At 47.2% G+C, this 17470-nt stretch overlaps 1 protein-coding gene and 1 long non-coding RNA gene across 4 annotated transcripts; one reads left to right on the forward strand and one right to left on the reverse strand.

Annotated features, from left to right (window-relative positions):
• Positions 1–186: 186 nt before the first annotated feature.
• Positions 187–11776, reverse strand: GOSR2 (golgi SNAP receptor complex member 2). 3 transcript variants are annotated; one of them, XM_058858084.1, is made up of 6 exons: positions 11693–11776; positions 10081–10145; positions 7956–8064; positions 6520–6652; positions 3681–3821; positions 187–475 (listed from the first exon to the last, which is right to left on the reverse strand). In XM_058858084.1, the coding sequence occupies exons 1-6, from the start codon at positions 11719–11721 to the stop codon at positions 314–316; spliced, it is 639 nt and encodes a 212-aa protein (XP_058714067.1). In that variant the 5' UTR covers positions 11722–11776; the 3' UTR covers positions 187–313. The 3 variants fall into 3 exon arrangements, with proteins under 3 accessions (XP_058714067.1, XP_058714069.1, XP_058714070.1); XM_058858086.1 differs by lacking the exon at positions 11693–11776 and adding an exon at positions 11457–11476; XM_058858087.1 differs by lacking the exon at positions 3681–3821.
• A 1051-nt stretch (positions 11777–12827) lies between these two features.
• On the forward strand, positions 12828–14726 carry LOC131588971 (uncharacterized). The gene is made up of 3 exons (XR_009279681.1): positions 12828–12954; positions 13046–13200; positions 13743–14726. It is a non-coding gene; the product is annotated as an uncharacterized LOC131588971 (long non-coding RNA).
• The last annotated feature ends 2744 nt before the right edge of the window (positions 14727–17470 follow it).

Raw genomic sequence — 17470 nt, forward strand, 5'->3', positions numbered from 1 at the left:
TGCATCCTCCCATTCCTGTGTGCCCAAAGGGACATTGCTGCCTTCCTACATCTGGGCACAATGTTCACTTCTGCTTCCTATTAACCAGACCATTAAACCTGCAGGCTTGAGGGGAGAGCAGTAAAGGCCAGAGGTTATTTTCACAGGGCTCAAGCACAGAGTCCCCTGACACATCCATTTCCCGACGTGCTTTCCATGTGACACTGTCCGAGTGGGATTTGTAAACTCTGAAGTCCATGGGAAGGTCTCATCCTAAGCAGCACCCAGAGGAAAGTCAGTCTTGGAGACACTCCTCTTGCAGGAGGTCAGCAGCTCATGTCAGGTACTGCACAACAAGGAACATGATGAGGCAGGTCACCGCCATCCCCCCCAGCATGAGGAACTTGTCCTGGAAGGCGCGCTTCTCGATCAGCCGCATCACCGTGTTGGACAGGCCCAGCATGTTGGCAACGTCCAGGATCTTCTTGTGAGTGCCCTGAGGACAACAACACAGCAAAGACACAATCACCCTCATGTTCTGAGCCTTCTTATTCCACAGTCCAAGAGTATTTCATCATGGGTGGCGAGTGATGGATTATAATCCATGGAACTTCTCTCAGCCAACCATCCCTACCATTCCACAGGACCCTGGAAACAACTGGATGTCTGCACTAATTAATTCATACACGTGAACAGGAACATGGTTAAAGACACAAAACAATCTGGACAGAGACAAATTAAAAAGTGTCTCAGAAAAATGCACTCCTTAGGGAGGAGTAAGAGTTCTCCTGGTCCTGTTCCAGTCACAGTCTGAAAAGAGCTACGATCAGCCAAGGTTTTGTGCAGAGCTCCCCTTGCTTAAGTACAGTTCATACCAACAGAGACTGAGAAGGTCCAGACACTTGCAAGGTAAATAGCAGAAAAAAAGCAGATAAATGTGTAATTCATGACATTTCCTGAAATCTTTCCACAGAAAAGCACAGGGCGCTACAGGCAGGACACCTGGTATTATTAGGAATATGGATCCCACCATTACATCAGCAGCAGGGACACAACAGGAATCCTCCTGCTTTATTTCAGGGCAGTGGTTGGAGGAAACAGTATGAAATACTGGCAGAGTGATGTGCTCCAGGCACAGGCCAGGGTGGGATATTGCCCTGAGTGGGGAGAACAGAGAGGACTCAGGGCTGCAAAAGTTCCAATGGCACAGGAGGTGAAAAGGGCCCCTCCAGGGAAGCTGGACACAGTGACCCACCTGTGGGCAGGCAGAGCACTGAGCCACAGCCAGACACTGGCCAGGACCCTCCTCACACCCACCTGTGCAGAAGGCAACTGCTAGGAGGGGCCCTGCCACACCAAGGACAACAGACAGTCCCTCATGGTGACATCTGGGCTGTCCCTGACACAACAGCCCACTTCAGGATGTTCACTTCAGTATCTCTGAGCCAGGTCAAAGCACCGATTCCCATCACAGTGCTGAATTCTATGCTTTGACTTTAAAATAAAAACTTCAGCCTCTCTTCTTTTAGGTCAGACCTCCCCAGGGGCTGCAGCTCCTCCTGAGGGGCAACTCCAATCTCTGCTCTGTGACAGAAGCCAGGGAATGGCTGGAGCTGGACAGTTAGGTTGGATTTCAGGAAAAGAATCTTCCTGCAGTGGGTGCTGGGCACTGCCCAGGCTCCCCAGGCAATGGTCACTCCTGGAGGCTGCCAGGAGCATTTGGACAGCACTGCCAGGGAGGCACAGGCTGGGATTGCTGGGGAGTCTGTGCAGGGCCAGCAGTTGGACTCAATGATCCTTAGGAGGCCCTTCCAACATGGGATGTTGTATAATTCCACATTAACCCATTTCTCTTTGTAAGCTGTCTCTACACCAGCTGCTTCTGCCAGAAGGCAATAAAGTCTGTGTCAGTGTAAGAAAAACTGAGTTAAGGGAAAAAGGAATATGAACAGAAATTCCCCCACCTGCAAGGGAGAAGCAACATTTCCCTGAACACCCAGGGAAGCACAGACAGTATCAGCAGCCATGGACAGACACCCAGCACTCCCCTACTGCAGGGCTGGCCCAGAGCTCAGGTGCCTGGCAAAGGCTGGAGAAGAGCCAGTAGGAACCAGGCAGTCACTGCCAGCCAGCCAAAGCAGCCACACAGGACTGGTGCTACTACAAGAAACAGCATTTCCTCATCCTGTAGGGCACCAGGCCATGTCAGGGCTCCTCTATGGCACTGGTGAGCCCTCCTGTGGTGGGATGCACCTTCTCAGGAACCCTCCAGAATCCATCTGCTTCATCCAGTCCCTCATGACAGATTACCTTGCATCAGTGATTTCCCAGCTTGGAGAATCAACTCCAATTCCCTGTGGGCAGCACAGGGACACTGATGACTGGATGCTCCAGGCCAATGTGATCAGCCACCAAAGCAACTCAGTGCTCAACACGGTGGACAAATGTCTACAATCCTCTCAGGGATGCAGGAAAATCATTCACAACCCAAATCTTCTCCCAGCACTAGCAATGAGTTCTTACAGCCTTTCCCTCACTCCTGTGGCCAAACTGCTCAGCAACACCATTCCTCTGCAATGAACACTGAACCATGGAGTTTTCTTCAAGGTTTCTCTAGTAATGGACCTTGTCTTAAAACAAATTCATACTCACCACGTCAGTGAACAAGTGACCTGAACCAGAAGCTAAACCTCATCTTGCAAAGAACTCAGCTTCAAACTTTGCCTTAATGTCTCCATGTAAGATCTGTGGGTACAGGGCCTGGTCACCAGACTAAGTAGCAGAGAAGGAGCTGCAGGCCTTGGAGGCTTTGAACCCTGTGCTGGTTCTGTGCAGGGCCCAGAGAACACCAGACAGCCTGGAACCCTAGGGTCAGGACAGCAGAGTGCCCGTGCATGCCCAGCTCAGCTCCCCGAGTGCCAGCTGGAGTGCAGACCAGGCTTGCACTGCCTGCCACACCATGGAGCTGCAGGTGTGACAGACATGACCAAATCTGGGATTTATATCATTAAAAATGCCTAAATCTGGAAAATACATCCCAAAACAAAGCAGTGTCACAAAACTGAGAACAGCACTTATCCCCATCAGAAGATGAATACAACAGACAGGCATCTCCCTGCATTTTGCACAAGTCCAGTCTCTCCCCATACAATTCTTATTAATTTTTTTTGTATCCTTGAGCTTTTCACTCAGAACTGAACATCACTTTGAGCAGTCTGTAAAATAAAAGACAAATATTTGCTATGAAGAGACATGCAGAAATGCAGCTGTTATGAGCACAGAGGAAGGGACTGTTGAGGTACATTATCATTATTACTAATCTTAATCATAAGTGCTCTACACCAGCTTTGTGGCTGCTCTGAGTGATGCTCATCTGAACCAGCATCTCCCTGCCAGCCAGTTACTGCCCCTCCTGAACCTGAACAAAAGAACAGTCAACCATAGAAAAACAAACATAACATTCAGCACTCCAGATGCTGCCCCGCAGGTGAAGGCCAGACAGCCCCAAGAGATCTTAAAGGTATTACTAACAGGATGGTAAAATGTAAAGATTTCCAGTTGTTTAAATGAAGTTTGGGCCTTTCCAGCACCCTCAGCTCAGAGCAATGTATTGAAACAACACATATATTGATTTTACTTAGCCTAATCAGCATGAACACAGAAAAACGTGGGGTCTTCCTGGTAAAAAATGATGCCCCCACCTTTAATGTGACTCTCTGTTCCCTCAGCCCCTGCAGGATGTTGGTGCCACTGCCAATAAGATCATCCATGCCTCGGTGGGCACTCTGCAGGGATTCATTAAACTGCAAGGTTTCGTCGATCGGGATGGTGGTGTCAGAGTCCTGTGGGGAAAGCAGGGACTCGGTTACCTGCTCACTCAGAAACACAACACGCGCCAGCAGACACGGCCAAAACCCAACAGGACTGGGAGAACTGTGCTTACACCTGTTCTTCATAATGATTTTAAATACAACATTGATATTTGAGTGAAAAGAGTCATTTAGAGAAGATAGTGAGGAAGCCAAAAGGCAAAGTTGAGCAGCTGCTCAACTGCAATGAGATCACAAGGATGAAAAGAGCCAAAGCAGAGAATTTTTATAATCTCAGTAGGAAAGAGAACTGCAGGAGAGAACATCAAAGCTAGCAGAAGGTGTTTAACAAGGTGTTAAACACCAAGAAGGTGTTTAGTCATTGATCACTGCAAGTGAAAGACTTGTGGAAGATTTAACACCACATTTCTGAGCAACAAAAGGCCTGAAAAAATGTTTGGAGATGACATTCTAAACATTTACAAAATAGTGCAAATTTCTGGCAGTGAGGACAAACAGACATGGGCTTGGTTCCCTCAGCACTGGCTCACTCATCACCCAGGACCCTATTTAAAAAAAAAATTATGAAAAATCAGTATTTTCATGTTTTTCCAGAAAATATGCATTCTCTCAACTAGGAAATGGGAATCTTGAGATGGAAATAACAGGGCAAAACTCTAATCTGGACTGCACAGGAAGGCAGGGATGGCATCATCCCTGTCTACCAAAGGCCTCCAGGTTGCTGTTCTCTGGACACAATTCCATCCAGAGGGGCAAGGAAATGACTCACTATTCCCACATGGTTTAGAGCAGGAACTGGGGTATTGGTAAGGGGCAAGTGCTGGGAACACTGATCACCTGCTCCAAGTACTCAGAACAAGAAGCACCCAAAGGCAGAATTCAGTCATGTGAATGCAGGGCACTCCATGTGCCCAGCAGCTGCAGGAGACACACAGATACAGCAGAATGTACTCTGAACACTCTTTGGTAAAAACCCCAAATGTTAACCTGAAAATGCCATGTAGGACCCAATGACTGGCGTTGCCCAGCCTGGGCACTGTGAAGGAAGAATCAGGGACAGAGGTCCCAGGGGCCCTGGATGAAGGGGCTCTGACAGAACACCTGGGCCCCTCTGAATGCAGCTCACCTGTGAATGAAGGCTCACACAAGTGTCTGAGCACTTCGATTTCCATGTGAATGGCTCATTCCAGATATTTAACAACCTTCAAACCAGCAGATTTCATTTCTGTACAAGGATTTTCTTATCCACTATAAGGCAGCAGTAAAAATAGGGAAGTAGATTTGTGACCTCCCTCCTAAGGAGATGGGATGGCACCAGAGTTTTGTTTTACTGCTTGTGATTTTCTCCAGGTACAAGGAGAGGCTTTAAGATAAAGACCATTTTAACTCTGAATTAAGCAAACGGTTGAGAACACTGCTACAGCTTCCAAAAGCTGTTCTGGATGTTCCAGTGATTTACTCACACACCCAGCTGACATCTCTGATAGAACAGGGGAGTATATGAATAGGAACTGTGGAAAACTGTAACCAAGAGAGGCTGATAACTGAAAATAAATCACCATTTTTCTATTAAAGGATCATTTTAAAGCCACATTTTTGTAGCAAGCTAAAAAGAAATACAAATTGTGTATTTTTTTTTTTCATCTACAATACCTTTCAACATTTGCAGGAGAAAATAACCCATTTGGTTTATATTTTGCATCTGTAAGCTTGCTACTGCTCTTTAAAACTGTTCTACTTCCACACCTTTTGTTTCTGAACAGCAAATTTTCCTGTAGGAAAATTTGTCCCTACTTGCAAGGAAACACCACAGTGTTTAAAAACAACAAATTGCAGTGTTTCTTTCAAGCCTTGTTTATAATTCTGAAACAGCCAACAAAATACCAGACATTATCTTTATGGCAGGCTTTAAGAAATGCATCAAACTGTCCAAATCTCAGCTAATTAGGATTGCTCACATTCTTTCTTTCTTGCCCTGAGCATGACTGACAACACAGATAATGAATGTTAGGTGAGATGACTTTAACAAAGAAGGGAAATAAAGAGGGAAATTAAACAAAAATTTAAAAATAGTATTAAAAAAACCAAACCAAAAACCCCACAAAAAACCCAAAAAACCAAACCAAACACAAGATCATCTTTTAAGTTGCAGAAAAGTGAAAGCCTACATTATTCTGAGTAAAATTCCTGCAGGAATTTGCACTGGAGGGAATTCCCAGTGGAGGAACTAACAAGAACAGGTCGAACACATTCATGTTATTACAAAGTTTTGACTCATTTCTAGGCAAAAAGGGCTTTGTCCCAGATGTGTCATTTGTGTTTGGCTACACTGAAGTGTGCTGACACCTGCTGTCAGTGGGGAGTGTAAAAGTCAGGCTTTTCACAGATCTCAGGATCTGCCAGACATTTGACACAAATCCAAGTGGAAGGTACACTTTGGTACCTACCTCACTAACCCTTTTACAACTGCTATGTAAATCCAGGTGGAACTGTGCAGGATAAAACAGGAGCAGCAGCTTCTGGAGCCTTTTCCTGCTTAAGAGCCCAGCTTTTCCTACAATTGCTGTACTTTATCCCCACGTATTTTGATTCCTCTCTACCTTCATTCACACTCACAGCAGCTTCCAACAGTCCTGTTTACATGCTGCCTGACTCCCCCCTGCTGGATTAGATCTGCTGGAGCACAGAGAGCCCAAGCAGGGATATTTACGTTGGTGGTGAAGGTGCGGGCCAGCAGCTCCTCGCGCTGCCGCTCCTGCTGCTCCCGCAGGTACCGGCGGTGCTGGAAGTTCCTCAGGGCTGTCTGCAGGTGCTGAACGTCGTATTTCAGCTGGTCCACTCGCCTGAAAAGGGCCAGCAACACAAAAACCACTCTCATTTTCTGGTGCTTTTTGCACGAGCAAAGGAGCATCACAAATTAACAGCAACGAATAACAAGGAATGATGGGTTCTACTTCTCTACAGACACAGGACATCCAATGCTAGGCTGAAATTCCACACCTACATCTTCCTTGTCTCATTCTTCTACTACACAGGTGATTACTTCGCAGGTGATTATTCATTTTAATCAATTATTTAGCCTCCTGCCTAATGACAGAATGTGAAGCAGAACTCCTGAGCTGTCTTGGACACCCTATCCCATGGATTGTCTCTTCAGGTGTTACATAACTGTATCCATTCCTCATTTAACACAGATTTGGAAAGATGGTAGGATTTGTACAGGTACTATTTTATGACCCCCCACACCCTTTCACATAAAAATGATGGTTTCCAGTTTCTTTAATTAGCATCATGTTCTGAAGTTTGAGGTTTTATTAAAAGGAGCCCCAAAGTCAGTGGGCAATACAAGAGATACCTCAGACATTTGCACTGGGCTGAAACAAATAATTTCCAGAACTCCACTGGCCCTGATAAAATGATTGATAAAATTTAATGTTTCATCACCAGATTATCCTGGTCTAGTGGAAGATGTTCCTGCCCATGGCAGGGGTTGGAACTGATCTTTAAGGCCCCTTCCAACCCAAACCATTCCAGGATTCTACAAAGAAAATGATGACTACTTCAGATACTGGCCCCTTTCTTTAATACAGGCAACATGAAATCCACCCATACTACCTACAAGAGCATTTTGGACTAAACATTAATAACTGAGTCACTGAATTAATTAAGAACAGCAAGTCCTGATGTCTGTGGTCCAACCTCCTGCTCAAACTATTGCTCACTTTAGAAACCTCTTCATTTCAGTCACCAACAGCTTAGAAAATGGCCCAGAGAAAATGGCACGAAATGAGGGAATTTTACTCTCTACCTCCACAAATGTCATTAAATGTAAGTGACAGACATCCAAGTGCATGTCCTGCTCATCTGAGAAGAGAGCCATGAATCCAGCTGCATCACCAGTCTGGACCTGATGATCTTTGAGGCTTTTTCCAACGTTAATGATTCTCATGATCCTGGGGTTAAATGCAGGAAAGTGATTTTGCCTCTGTGCCTCAATTTTACTACTGTAGAGCATAGAGATCAGTTATGCAAATAACTGAAATAAAGATTCCAGTTATCAAATCAAAAGGCAAAGGACTTCAATAAATTTAATTAAAATAATTACAAAGACTACCCTGCACAATCACAGCAAAGCAGTGAACTCACAGTTTGGCATTCTGCCTCTTGTTGGGAGGTTCTTTGCTGGACAGGATTTCCAGACGTTCCAAGTTGCTGAATATGTTGTCTATTCTTGCCTGAATCTCATTTTCTACCACTGCAAGGAAATAAAAACAGGATTCGACTTGAATTAGAAAACTGCAATCTGATAAAGGCAAATGCTCAAAAGCATTCAAAGCAGTATGTAAAGCCTGACAATGTAAATCTTTACTGGATGAAAATAATCAGGTAACTGAGAACTATAACTATAATGAAATGTCACTTCTTTAGCTCAGTAATTTGACACTCTCACCTTTCCATCTTCCTGAGAAGGCAGCTAGGAAAGTCCCTGCTCACTCCAGACATCTGAACCTCTTTCCCCATCAGCTCCATGAATTAGGATTTCAAGCCCCCACATTCCCCCTGCAGCCCCTTCCTGCTCCCACAGCAGGATTTGTTGTCACAACAACACAGAAAAGCATCATCAACCACCTGCCAACCACTCCACATATCTTGACTTCACAGAAAACCACACTCAGCAGCACCCAGAGAAGCAGAGAGCACACACAACCTCATCTTTGCCCCTGGATGTCACACAGCCAAAGAGTAACTGACTCACATCCAGAGACAAATCAATCAAATTGTCCTAATCCATCTCTCCATCATTTACTGCAGGTGAACCCAACACAGGAGAGCTGACAGAGAGTTACAGCAACTTTTGTCAAACCAAACTACACCACTACACACTTTTCTGAGCAAGAGGGAACTATTTGCTCTAAGTTGGAAAAGGCTGCAAGTTTGATTTCCTGGCCCCTATTCCTGCTCTTCAACCATAAATAATCCTGTTTTCCATAAATTCTGAAATACAGACTAGTATCTTTATAGACAGAGAAATATATACATATATTTATTCATTTTTTAACTATGTAAACTGGTGAACTGACTGTAAAATCTGTAAACTACATAATTTATATCTTGAAATGGTCTCAAGCAATAGAAGCAAAAGGGCAAATTATACTAATTTTCAGAACTTTCAAAATCACCCCCAGAGAACAGCAGTCTGGGAAGTCTGGCATTGTAGAAGGAGTAGTACAAACACCACAAAAAACACAACCAGAATTAGTAAGTTGCTATTTTTTTGATAGAAAATTTATCACAGCCCTTTCTAGAGCCCAGTCATGTTTCACAAATGTGTTTAAGGCAAGAGAAGTCAGTGAACATGTGCAGAATTGCATCAAGTCAATGCAGTGTCCTTTCACCTCAGAAGTTCCTGATGAAACCCATTGTTAGTGACTCATTCAGGATTCACAGGTCATTCACTCACACAGGTCCAAAATACATGTGCCAAGTTTGCACCGGGGTAAAAAGTCCTACTACACATATCAGAGCATCTTATTATTACAGACATTTATGAGCACAGGGTTATAGTCCAAATTTACCTGGACAATTTCAGACCTAATGGTTCTACTGACTTCCCGTAAGCAGGTGGAACAACAGGTTCTGACTCTGATGCAGCAGGAATGTCAGGAGCATCCTGACACAAAATGACAGCATCTTCCCCAGAAACTGCACTGAGCATCTTCAGGGGAAAGCTGCCCCTGGTGGATGAGGGAATAACAACACAGCAGGGCAGGTACAGCCACATCTCTCAGCTTTCTGAGCTTCTAACAAACCAGCCCAGAGATGATCTCAATCTGCAGTTCTGCCCATACCAAGGTGTTCATTAATTTTCCATGTGTGCATCAGTGTGGGGGTTTTGATCTGTTTGTGCTGAAGGCCTGCACAGACACCCTGACCATGAGCTCCAAATGCTAACAGCACCAAAAATCTGCAATTCTACCACAATGTTAAAGAAGCATCCACAGCAAGCACTCTGTCAGTTAAAGGATTGTAACAGGAAGATAAAGCAAATTCTTGTCCTGTCTTTTCTGCTCTGTCCTCATACAAAACATCACCTTACTGAAGTTAAACAGCAACACAATTTCAATGCATTCTGAATTGGTGATGTGTCTCAGCAGCTGATCACAATGACTCAAGAGCTAAATTTGTTCCAATACTGACTGTAAATTTAGTAAGAAGGCATACAAGGTTAAAGATGCAAACTAAATCAACCTCCCTCCCTCTCCTTACTTACAGTGCACTGACTCTTTGTCTGAAGTCTCCAGGCGCCCCATGTAAGACTGGACCTCATGGACCTGCCTGTCAGGAGATAAAGAGAAAATTAACAGAGAAGTCAGTTAACAGTCATAAAACCATTGCTCAGCACCTCACTTTTCAGCTTCTTTTGCTGAAATGCACTTTTTAGAACAGCACAGGAATCAGCAACAGTGTCAGAGCAGACAGCCCATCCCTGACCACCAACCCAGGTCCTCAGCAGGAAGCAAAATGTGCTCTCACCTCACAGGCACCTAAAAAGTAACTTCATTTAAAAACAGAAATCAAGGTGAAGATTACAAAAAACACAGAACAGCTTTTCTACAAGAAACAGCTGTTCAGCTTTGTCTGGAGATGACAGTGAGGAGACACCCAAGAGGAGAAGGTGAATAAGGAATGATTTTCACTGTCCCACAACATATGAATTCACAGGCATCAAGTGAAATTAAAAGCTTGTCATTATAAGAATGAACTACTGTGGCCGGACAAGCAGTGGCATAGGAAAACAAAGGAAAAAAAATATTGATGGTTGCTAAATTCTTCTGGAACAAGATGGGTTTTAAGGTCCTTTCCAACCTGAACCATTTAATAATCACAATGAGGCACTACAGAAATGGGTACAACATGACAGCAGTCCCCATATCCATAACAGCTGCTGTTACATTCCTGCATCCCCAGATCTCCAGCAGGATGTCCTGCTCTTCCCTACAGGGTCATTCTGTATCATCATTTAATGACAGAGAAATGATGATTCAACACAAGATTCAATTCAAGTCTCTTACCACCCCACCTCTCTTAACAGAGCCCCACAAAGATACAAATTACCATCGAGATGTGCAATATTAGCTTAACTGCGTCCTTTGGCCCCTTTCCCGTGAGTTATTCCACATGGATTACTAACAGAACCACGAGAACTTTTGCCTTATTTTGCAATTCCCACACCACACCTCCCTCTCCAGACTGGCATTATCTCTGAAAGGTGGGATTTATCCTCAAGGAGCCAAACGCCTCCAGAGGTGGTTTAAACTGCGGCAGCCGGACCCTGCTGCAAAAATCCTTTTAAACGGGCGTGTTTTAAATAAACCTACATCAATAAGCGGGAATCACCGTTCACGGTGCCCGGGCCGGCCGAGCCCTCGGGGCTGACGTGGCACACGCGGCTCGGGGCTCTGCTCCCCCCGGGGATGGGGTTTGATGGGGAAACGCTTCTAAAGGGCTCTGACATCTGTGGGGTGTCGGCCCTGGGCTCCCGCACGCCCGGCCTCGTACACTCGGCTTGCGGGACTGCCTCCGATCCTTCAGACAACTGCTGGTACACCCCTCACATCCCTCACATCCCTCACACCCCTCACGCACTTGTTGGTTTGCTGGTACAGCCCCTCACACCCCTCACACCCTCACGTTCACGTTCGTCTGCTGGTACAGCCCCTCACACCCTCACGCACTTGTTGGTTTGCTGGTACAGCCCCTTATACCCCTCACACCCTCACGCACTTGTTGGTTTGCTGGTACAGCCCCTCACACCCCTCACACCCTCACGTTCACGTTCGTTTGCTGGTACAGCCCCTTATACCCCTCACACCCTCACGCACTTGTTGGTTTGCTGGTACAGCCCCTCCATCCCGCACCGGCTCCGCTCCGCACACGTCGCCTTCCGGCACTTCCGGCCCCGCCGCCTCCCGCTGCTTCCGCTTCCGCTTCCGCCTCCTCCGGGCCGCGGTCCCGCCCCTGCGCCCCGCGCGGCCGCCAGGGGGCGCTGCAGGACCGGCGTGGCGCGCGCGGGGCGGGGCCGTGACGTGAGGGGCCGGGAGGGGCCGGGGAGGGGCCGGGGAGGGGCCGGGAGGGCCGGGGAGGGGCCGGGAGGGGCCGGGAGGGGCCCGGGAGGGGCCGGGGAGGGGCCGGGGAGGGGCCGGGGAGGGGCCGGGAGGGGCCGGGGAAGGGCCGGGAGGGGCCGGGAGGGGCCGGGAGGGGCCGGGAGGGGCCGGGGAGGGGCCGGGAGGGGCCGGGGAGGGGCCCGGGAGGGGCCGGGGAGGGCCGGGAGGGGCCGTGGTCGGGCGGCGCTTCCCACACGAATCGTTCGTGGTTGGCTCCGGGCGCAGCGTCCGGAATAGCGGCTGTGGCCTCTCCCGGCGCGGTCAGCGAGAAGGGTGTCAGCTGTGAGAGCCGCCTGGGGTCGTGTAACTGCGTCCCCCGCACGGGAGGATGGAATGGATTCATGGTACAGTGACACTGTACCCTGCCATGGCAGGGACACTTCCCACTGTCCCAGGCTGCTCCAAGCCCTGTCCAGCCTGGCCATGGACACTTCCAGGGATCTAGGGGCGGCCACAGCTTCTCTGGGCACCCTGTGCCAGGGCCTGCCCACCCTCACAGGGAACAGTTTGTCCCCAGTGTCTCATCTAACACTGTCCTCTGGCAGTGGGAGCCATTCCCTGTGTCCTGTCCCTCCATCCCTTGTCCCCAGTCCCTCTCCAGCTCTCCTGGAGCTCCTTTAGGCCCTGCCAGGGGCTCTGAGCTCTCCCTGGAGCCTTCTCCAGGACAACACCCCGAGGTCTCCCCGTGGCTCCAGCCCTCGGAGCAGCTCCAGATCCTCCTGCTGCTGAGCAGGGGCTGGACACAGCTCTGCAGGTGGAACCTCCAGAGGTTGGGTCACCTCTAGGAGTCCAGGTGACCAACACACCTGCAGATGCAGATACTGAGCTGATACCTCCTTCCTCGTAGGATGAATCCTATATCCAAGTATCCCTTCTAAAACAGCTCTTCCTACTCTTTCATCATCGTTACACCTCTCCTGCACTGTGCTTTGCTGTCCCAGTCAGTGTTTCATTGCCAGGGAACTGCCTGCACTTCACAGGTTTGTCCACACATGATCACGGTTAGTGTAGGATGTCCATCCTGCAAATAGTTTTGCTTTCTTAATAATTCTGGTTTTTCTCCATACTTAGAGATACAGCAGATGTCACCCATTCATGGTGGAGCTGCAGGTTCCTGTCCTATCTCGCAGAGCTTTGCTCTGGGGCTGGATGAGAGACTGCTTTTCAATCACTCTTCATTGTTTGGACCAGATAATCCACCACAGTTGAAGCCACAACTCTTCCCTGTATGTACTGGGCTACAACACCCAATATCTTTATTGGGTTATTTGTCTTTATGGTCAGAGTCTGCTGAGCCACCTGAATTCCTGTCACCTTTTACTTAGCGGGAAAAGCAAGGAGAAGGTGAATTATAAAAAAAAACCAAACACAATGTGGTGGGGAGGTATAGCTCAGTCAGTCAGGGCAGCAGGACATCAGAGGCACAGGTACAAACACTGATTGATTAAAGAGCTCAAATTAGGACCACAACTCTGTCTTGTCATTGTAGTTTCATAGAAAATAGTTCTTGCCAACAAATGTAACTTCATGCTAATAAGAGCTTGATTAGGAAAAATTGGGAAAGGCTTGTATTCTGTAAAGCATTCAACTCTATTGATCACCACAAGATCAATAATTTAAAAGTCTGTAGCTTCTGTCCTCGTGGTCCAGACAAGCACTCAGCTCTCTCCTTCTCCACTATCTCTTCCCTCTGTTAAATGTTGTCACTTTATACTTGTTCCTCAGGCTTTGAATTCCCTGATGTTGATTTGAGTCTGCCCTTTTCTAGGTTTGTGCTGCCTGTCCCACCTGTGGTGTGAAGGGAAACCTGCTTTATCAACAAGAGTAATGTCTTAAACTGGGTCCATCCAGATAAAAAGCTCTAATACTCTTGAATAGAATACACTGATTTAAATCCTAAACTTCCTTCAGCAACCTCAGCCTCATCCTGCACTTAGGCAAAACCAAAATAACTGTACAGCAAAAATTCAGGCTACTGAAGGATGACAAATGTTGGAGGAAAAGTGAGAAATTATTTTCAGAGGTGGGGAAGCTGAAGGCAGACGCCTCCTGATGTGAGACTGGGCAAATTGGGAAACATGGAGGCTGGAACAGTCTCCAGAGTGTTTGGTTCTTTCTGCTGCTCATTTGCAGTTCAGGGTGAGCACCTGAAGAATGCAGCCTTGTCACAGGAGAACACGTCCTGGAGCACCACACAGATATAAAAGAGAGAAACAACAACACATCTTTAATTAATGAGAGATTCTGTCCCTGTGGGTCCATCTCTCGTGTCTCAGATGATGCATCAAACTTAGTCTGTCCTGCCCTGCCATGCAGCCAGCCAGGCCTCTGGCAAGAGATTATCCCCTGGATGTCAAACAGCAGCTCAGGCCCCAGAAATCACATCAGCCCAAGGATAAACAGCATATCAACAAAACCATTAACTGCAGCAGTAACAAACACATTCACTCCCCGTCCTTTGCTCCCCCTTCCTGAGCCATTAGACCCCATTTTCAAACACTTCTGGAAATAGGTTGAATGGAAATAGACCCTGGGATTCCCTCCTGGCCAGGGCTGTGCGAGGTATCACAGGAGCCCTGATGAAATGACAAGCACTGAAATACAAGAACAGATTTCTGTTCTTTTGTGAAGAAATTGATTTTTGCCAGAAACAACATGCTGCAACCCAGCGTCTATTCTTGTTAGACTTCAAGTCCTTCCAGGAGGAGTCCTTCAGCAAATTGGCTCATTTAGACACAACAGCCAGGAGCATGGAGAGGAAAAAAAGGGTTTTGTTCAAGGAAAGCCTCTGTATTGTAAACAGGATAAAAGGGGATGGAGAGAGTCACTTATCACTGTCTCTCATGTCCCCAGGTCATTCCTGTGTAGCATCTACTGGAGAAAATATTCCCTGCTCTTCCAGAAATCCAGCTGGGGGATTTTCTCTATCACACCATCTGCAGACCCCGTGTGCATTCAGCAGCAACTTTCAAACCCCATTGCTGCTCCCCATTGCTCTCCTCTGCCTTGTGAAGCCTGGCAGCACCCAAAGGAGAGCTGGATTCTCACAGGGTCTCCTTTGCCTGGACCAGCCTGTGTCCCCCTCACAGCCGTGGGACTTGGGGTTCATTCCAAAAACACCAATGCTCTGTTTAATATCAGACCTCAATGATGCGTCTCTCCCTGTTTCTCTGAGCGTGATCCCATCAGGCACAAAAACTCTGCCCCCCTCCCTCTTTCTCTTCCCCCTCCCTCCCGTTTTGGGGCACTCTTTGCATGCTTTGCTGATACAAATAACTGTGGCTTTCAAAACAAAGGAGTGCCGAACCCCAGGGCATTCCGCCTGGGAGAGACTTTTGGATGAGTGCTTGATGGAGACTCCTGAGAGTCCAGCTGCAGGCCATGGGCTGCATGTCCCAGCTGTGACAGGCTCCTGGACACAAGGCAGACCTCACAGCACGCCTCTCAGCACTTCCAGCTTGGGGAAGGGGGCAAAACGAGAAGGGGAGACATGACAAGAATGTTGGAGACCCATCTATCAAATTTCTCGTGCTCTTGTGTGATGTGCTGGACCCAGGTCTCCCTGGGCAAGGAGCTTTTTAAAGACACATTGCACCTTCCTGCTCATCTTCCCAAATTAAGAACATTTCATCACAACTGTCACAGTTTTGGGACTGATCTGTAGCCGTGAGAGTCACAAAAGCACAGACTATCATTCCATTCTGCATAAATATCCCAGGAAAAGGGATATGGAAAGGATGGGGAAGGCTAGGCCAATGGAAGAAGGAGTCAAGGAACATCTCTGTGACTTCACTCCCTCCCTCCCTTCTGTAATGATGCCAGGGAAATAGGGCAGGAATAGGAATAGGGATAAAAACAAAATATACTCAGTGGTGAGGAATACTGCAGCATCCCCTAACCTGAGGGATCTTTGAGACACAAATGGCTGGAGGTTTGGAGAATATTCTGGGCAAGTGTGTTTTCCTCATGCTTTCATCCTTCCCTGGTGGCAGCCACACGGGATTGCTGGAGGTGAAATACTGACCTTGGTGGGTTTTGGTGCAGGCAGCACATGCCTCTGTTAGTAGCCCCATACCTCCACTGCACTATAAATGTTATATTATCATAATAATGATTAAACACGACTCAGTTCTCCATGTAGGACTGAGTTCCTCGTGCCTTTTCCCTGCTGATCCTGCCTGTTTGACCTTATCAATGAAATTCAGGAAACAGGAGCAAAAAGCCTCCGCCAACAGAGCCAAGGAGGCAGAAGGGGCAAGAAATTACATTGCCTTCCCCAGACAGTGCACAAATGAAATTCCAATAATCTTGCCACTACTCCTTCCTTTTGCCCAGCATCAGGATCCTGTTGGGAGCCTCAGCTGCCTTCAGCTGAAATGGCATCCCCCCTCAATTCCAAATCCCACAGAAATCTCTGAGTTTTGGCCTAAAAAGCTCTGCCTTTGAAAATCTTTTGAATTTATTTACTGGCAACCCTGTTTGATACATAAATGTATTACAGCAGAATCTGTCTGGGCACTATTAACCCTGCACTGGATGCATAATGTAACACTTATAAAGGAAAATCTTAAAATCTCTGAGCAATACCATGTGCCATTATCCTGATTTTTCCAGGGGTCAGTTCCCTGACAGGCAGTCTCTCTGAAATGTGTCAGGTTAAGAATTCAATTGAAATTAGACAACATCATCAGCTGCTTTGGGAAATTTTAGGGGCAGATCTTTTATGTTCTCTTTCCCACTGAATAAACAGCCATTTCCTGGGTCTAATCTTGGCAAACCAATCCGGATAACTGGAGTTCATTAGCTTAATAGGTTAATGCTGAACTGTTTCCCAAGTCAAATCTGGATGTCAATCTGCCTCATACTCACATTTTGTCAATATGGGGGATCTTAAAATGGAGAAGAAAAAAAAAAAAAAAAAAAAAGAAAAAGTGAAAATTGTTTTCATCTGCATTTCATCCACGGGGTAATCCAGGCATGAGGAGCTGGCTGTGCAGGGTCCCTCTCACCGTGTCTCCCCGAATGGCTGCAGGGATTGTGGATGGGATGCTGCAGGGGCTGTGCTCTGTTTGTTGTTAAAGCAGCCTGACACAAAGAGGCCCCAGGAGCTGCATGCACCCACAGGATGGATGTCAGCTCCTGTCAATCCAGCCCGAGCCCCCAAGAGGGAAAACGGGATTGTCTGCAGCAGAGAGGGGGGAGTTTTCTCTAGAATGTCATAGAGGAATTTTCCTAAAACCTTCCCCTGTAATCTGAACAAAACTTTCCCAAGGCTCTTGAGTTAATGGAGACCAGAACAAAGTGTGGGGATGGGATGGAGGCATAAAAGATGGAATTCACCATTCAGTCCTGCCTGGCAGCTCCTGTGCCAGAGTCACAGAATCATGGAATCCCAGGATGGTTTGGCTTGGAGGGAATATTAAAGCCCATCCAGTGCTACCTCCTGCCATGGGCAAGGACACCATCCACCATCCCAGGCTGCTCCAAGGCCTGTCC

This window comes from Poecile atricapillus, chromosome 27 (genome assembly GCF_030490865.1).
Source record: "Poecile atricapillus isolate bPoeAtr1 chromosome 27, bPoeAtr1.hap1, whole genome shotgun sequence".
In the NCBI taxonomy this organism is placed as follows: domain Eukaryota; kingdom Metazoa; phylum Chordata; class Aves; order Passeriformes; family Paridae; genus Poecile; species Poecile atricapillus.

Bases quoted from the DNA above. Each gene is read 5' to 3' on its own strand.
- GOSR2 (XM_058858084.1), bottom strand. From the start codon at position 11,721: ATGGAGGGGCTGTACCAGCAAACCAACAA. The intron at 8,065-10,080 runs GTAAGTAAGGAG...ATTTCCTTGCAG, and splicing joins AGACAAAGAGTCAGTGCACT to TGGTAGAAAATGAGATTCAG. The intron at 6,653-7,955 runs GTGAGTTCACTG...GGCCCTTTTCAG, and splicing joins AAGAGGCAGAATGCCAAACT to GCGAGTGGACCAGCTGAAAT.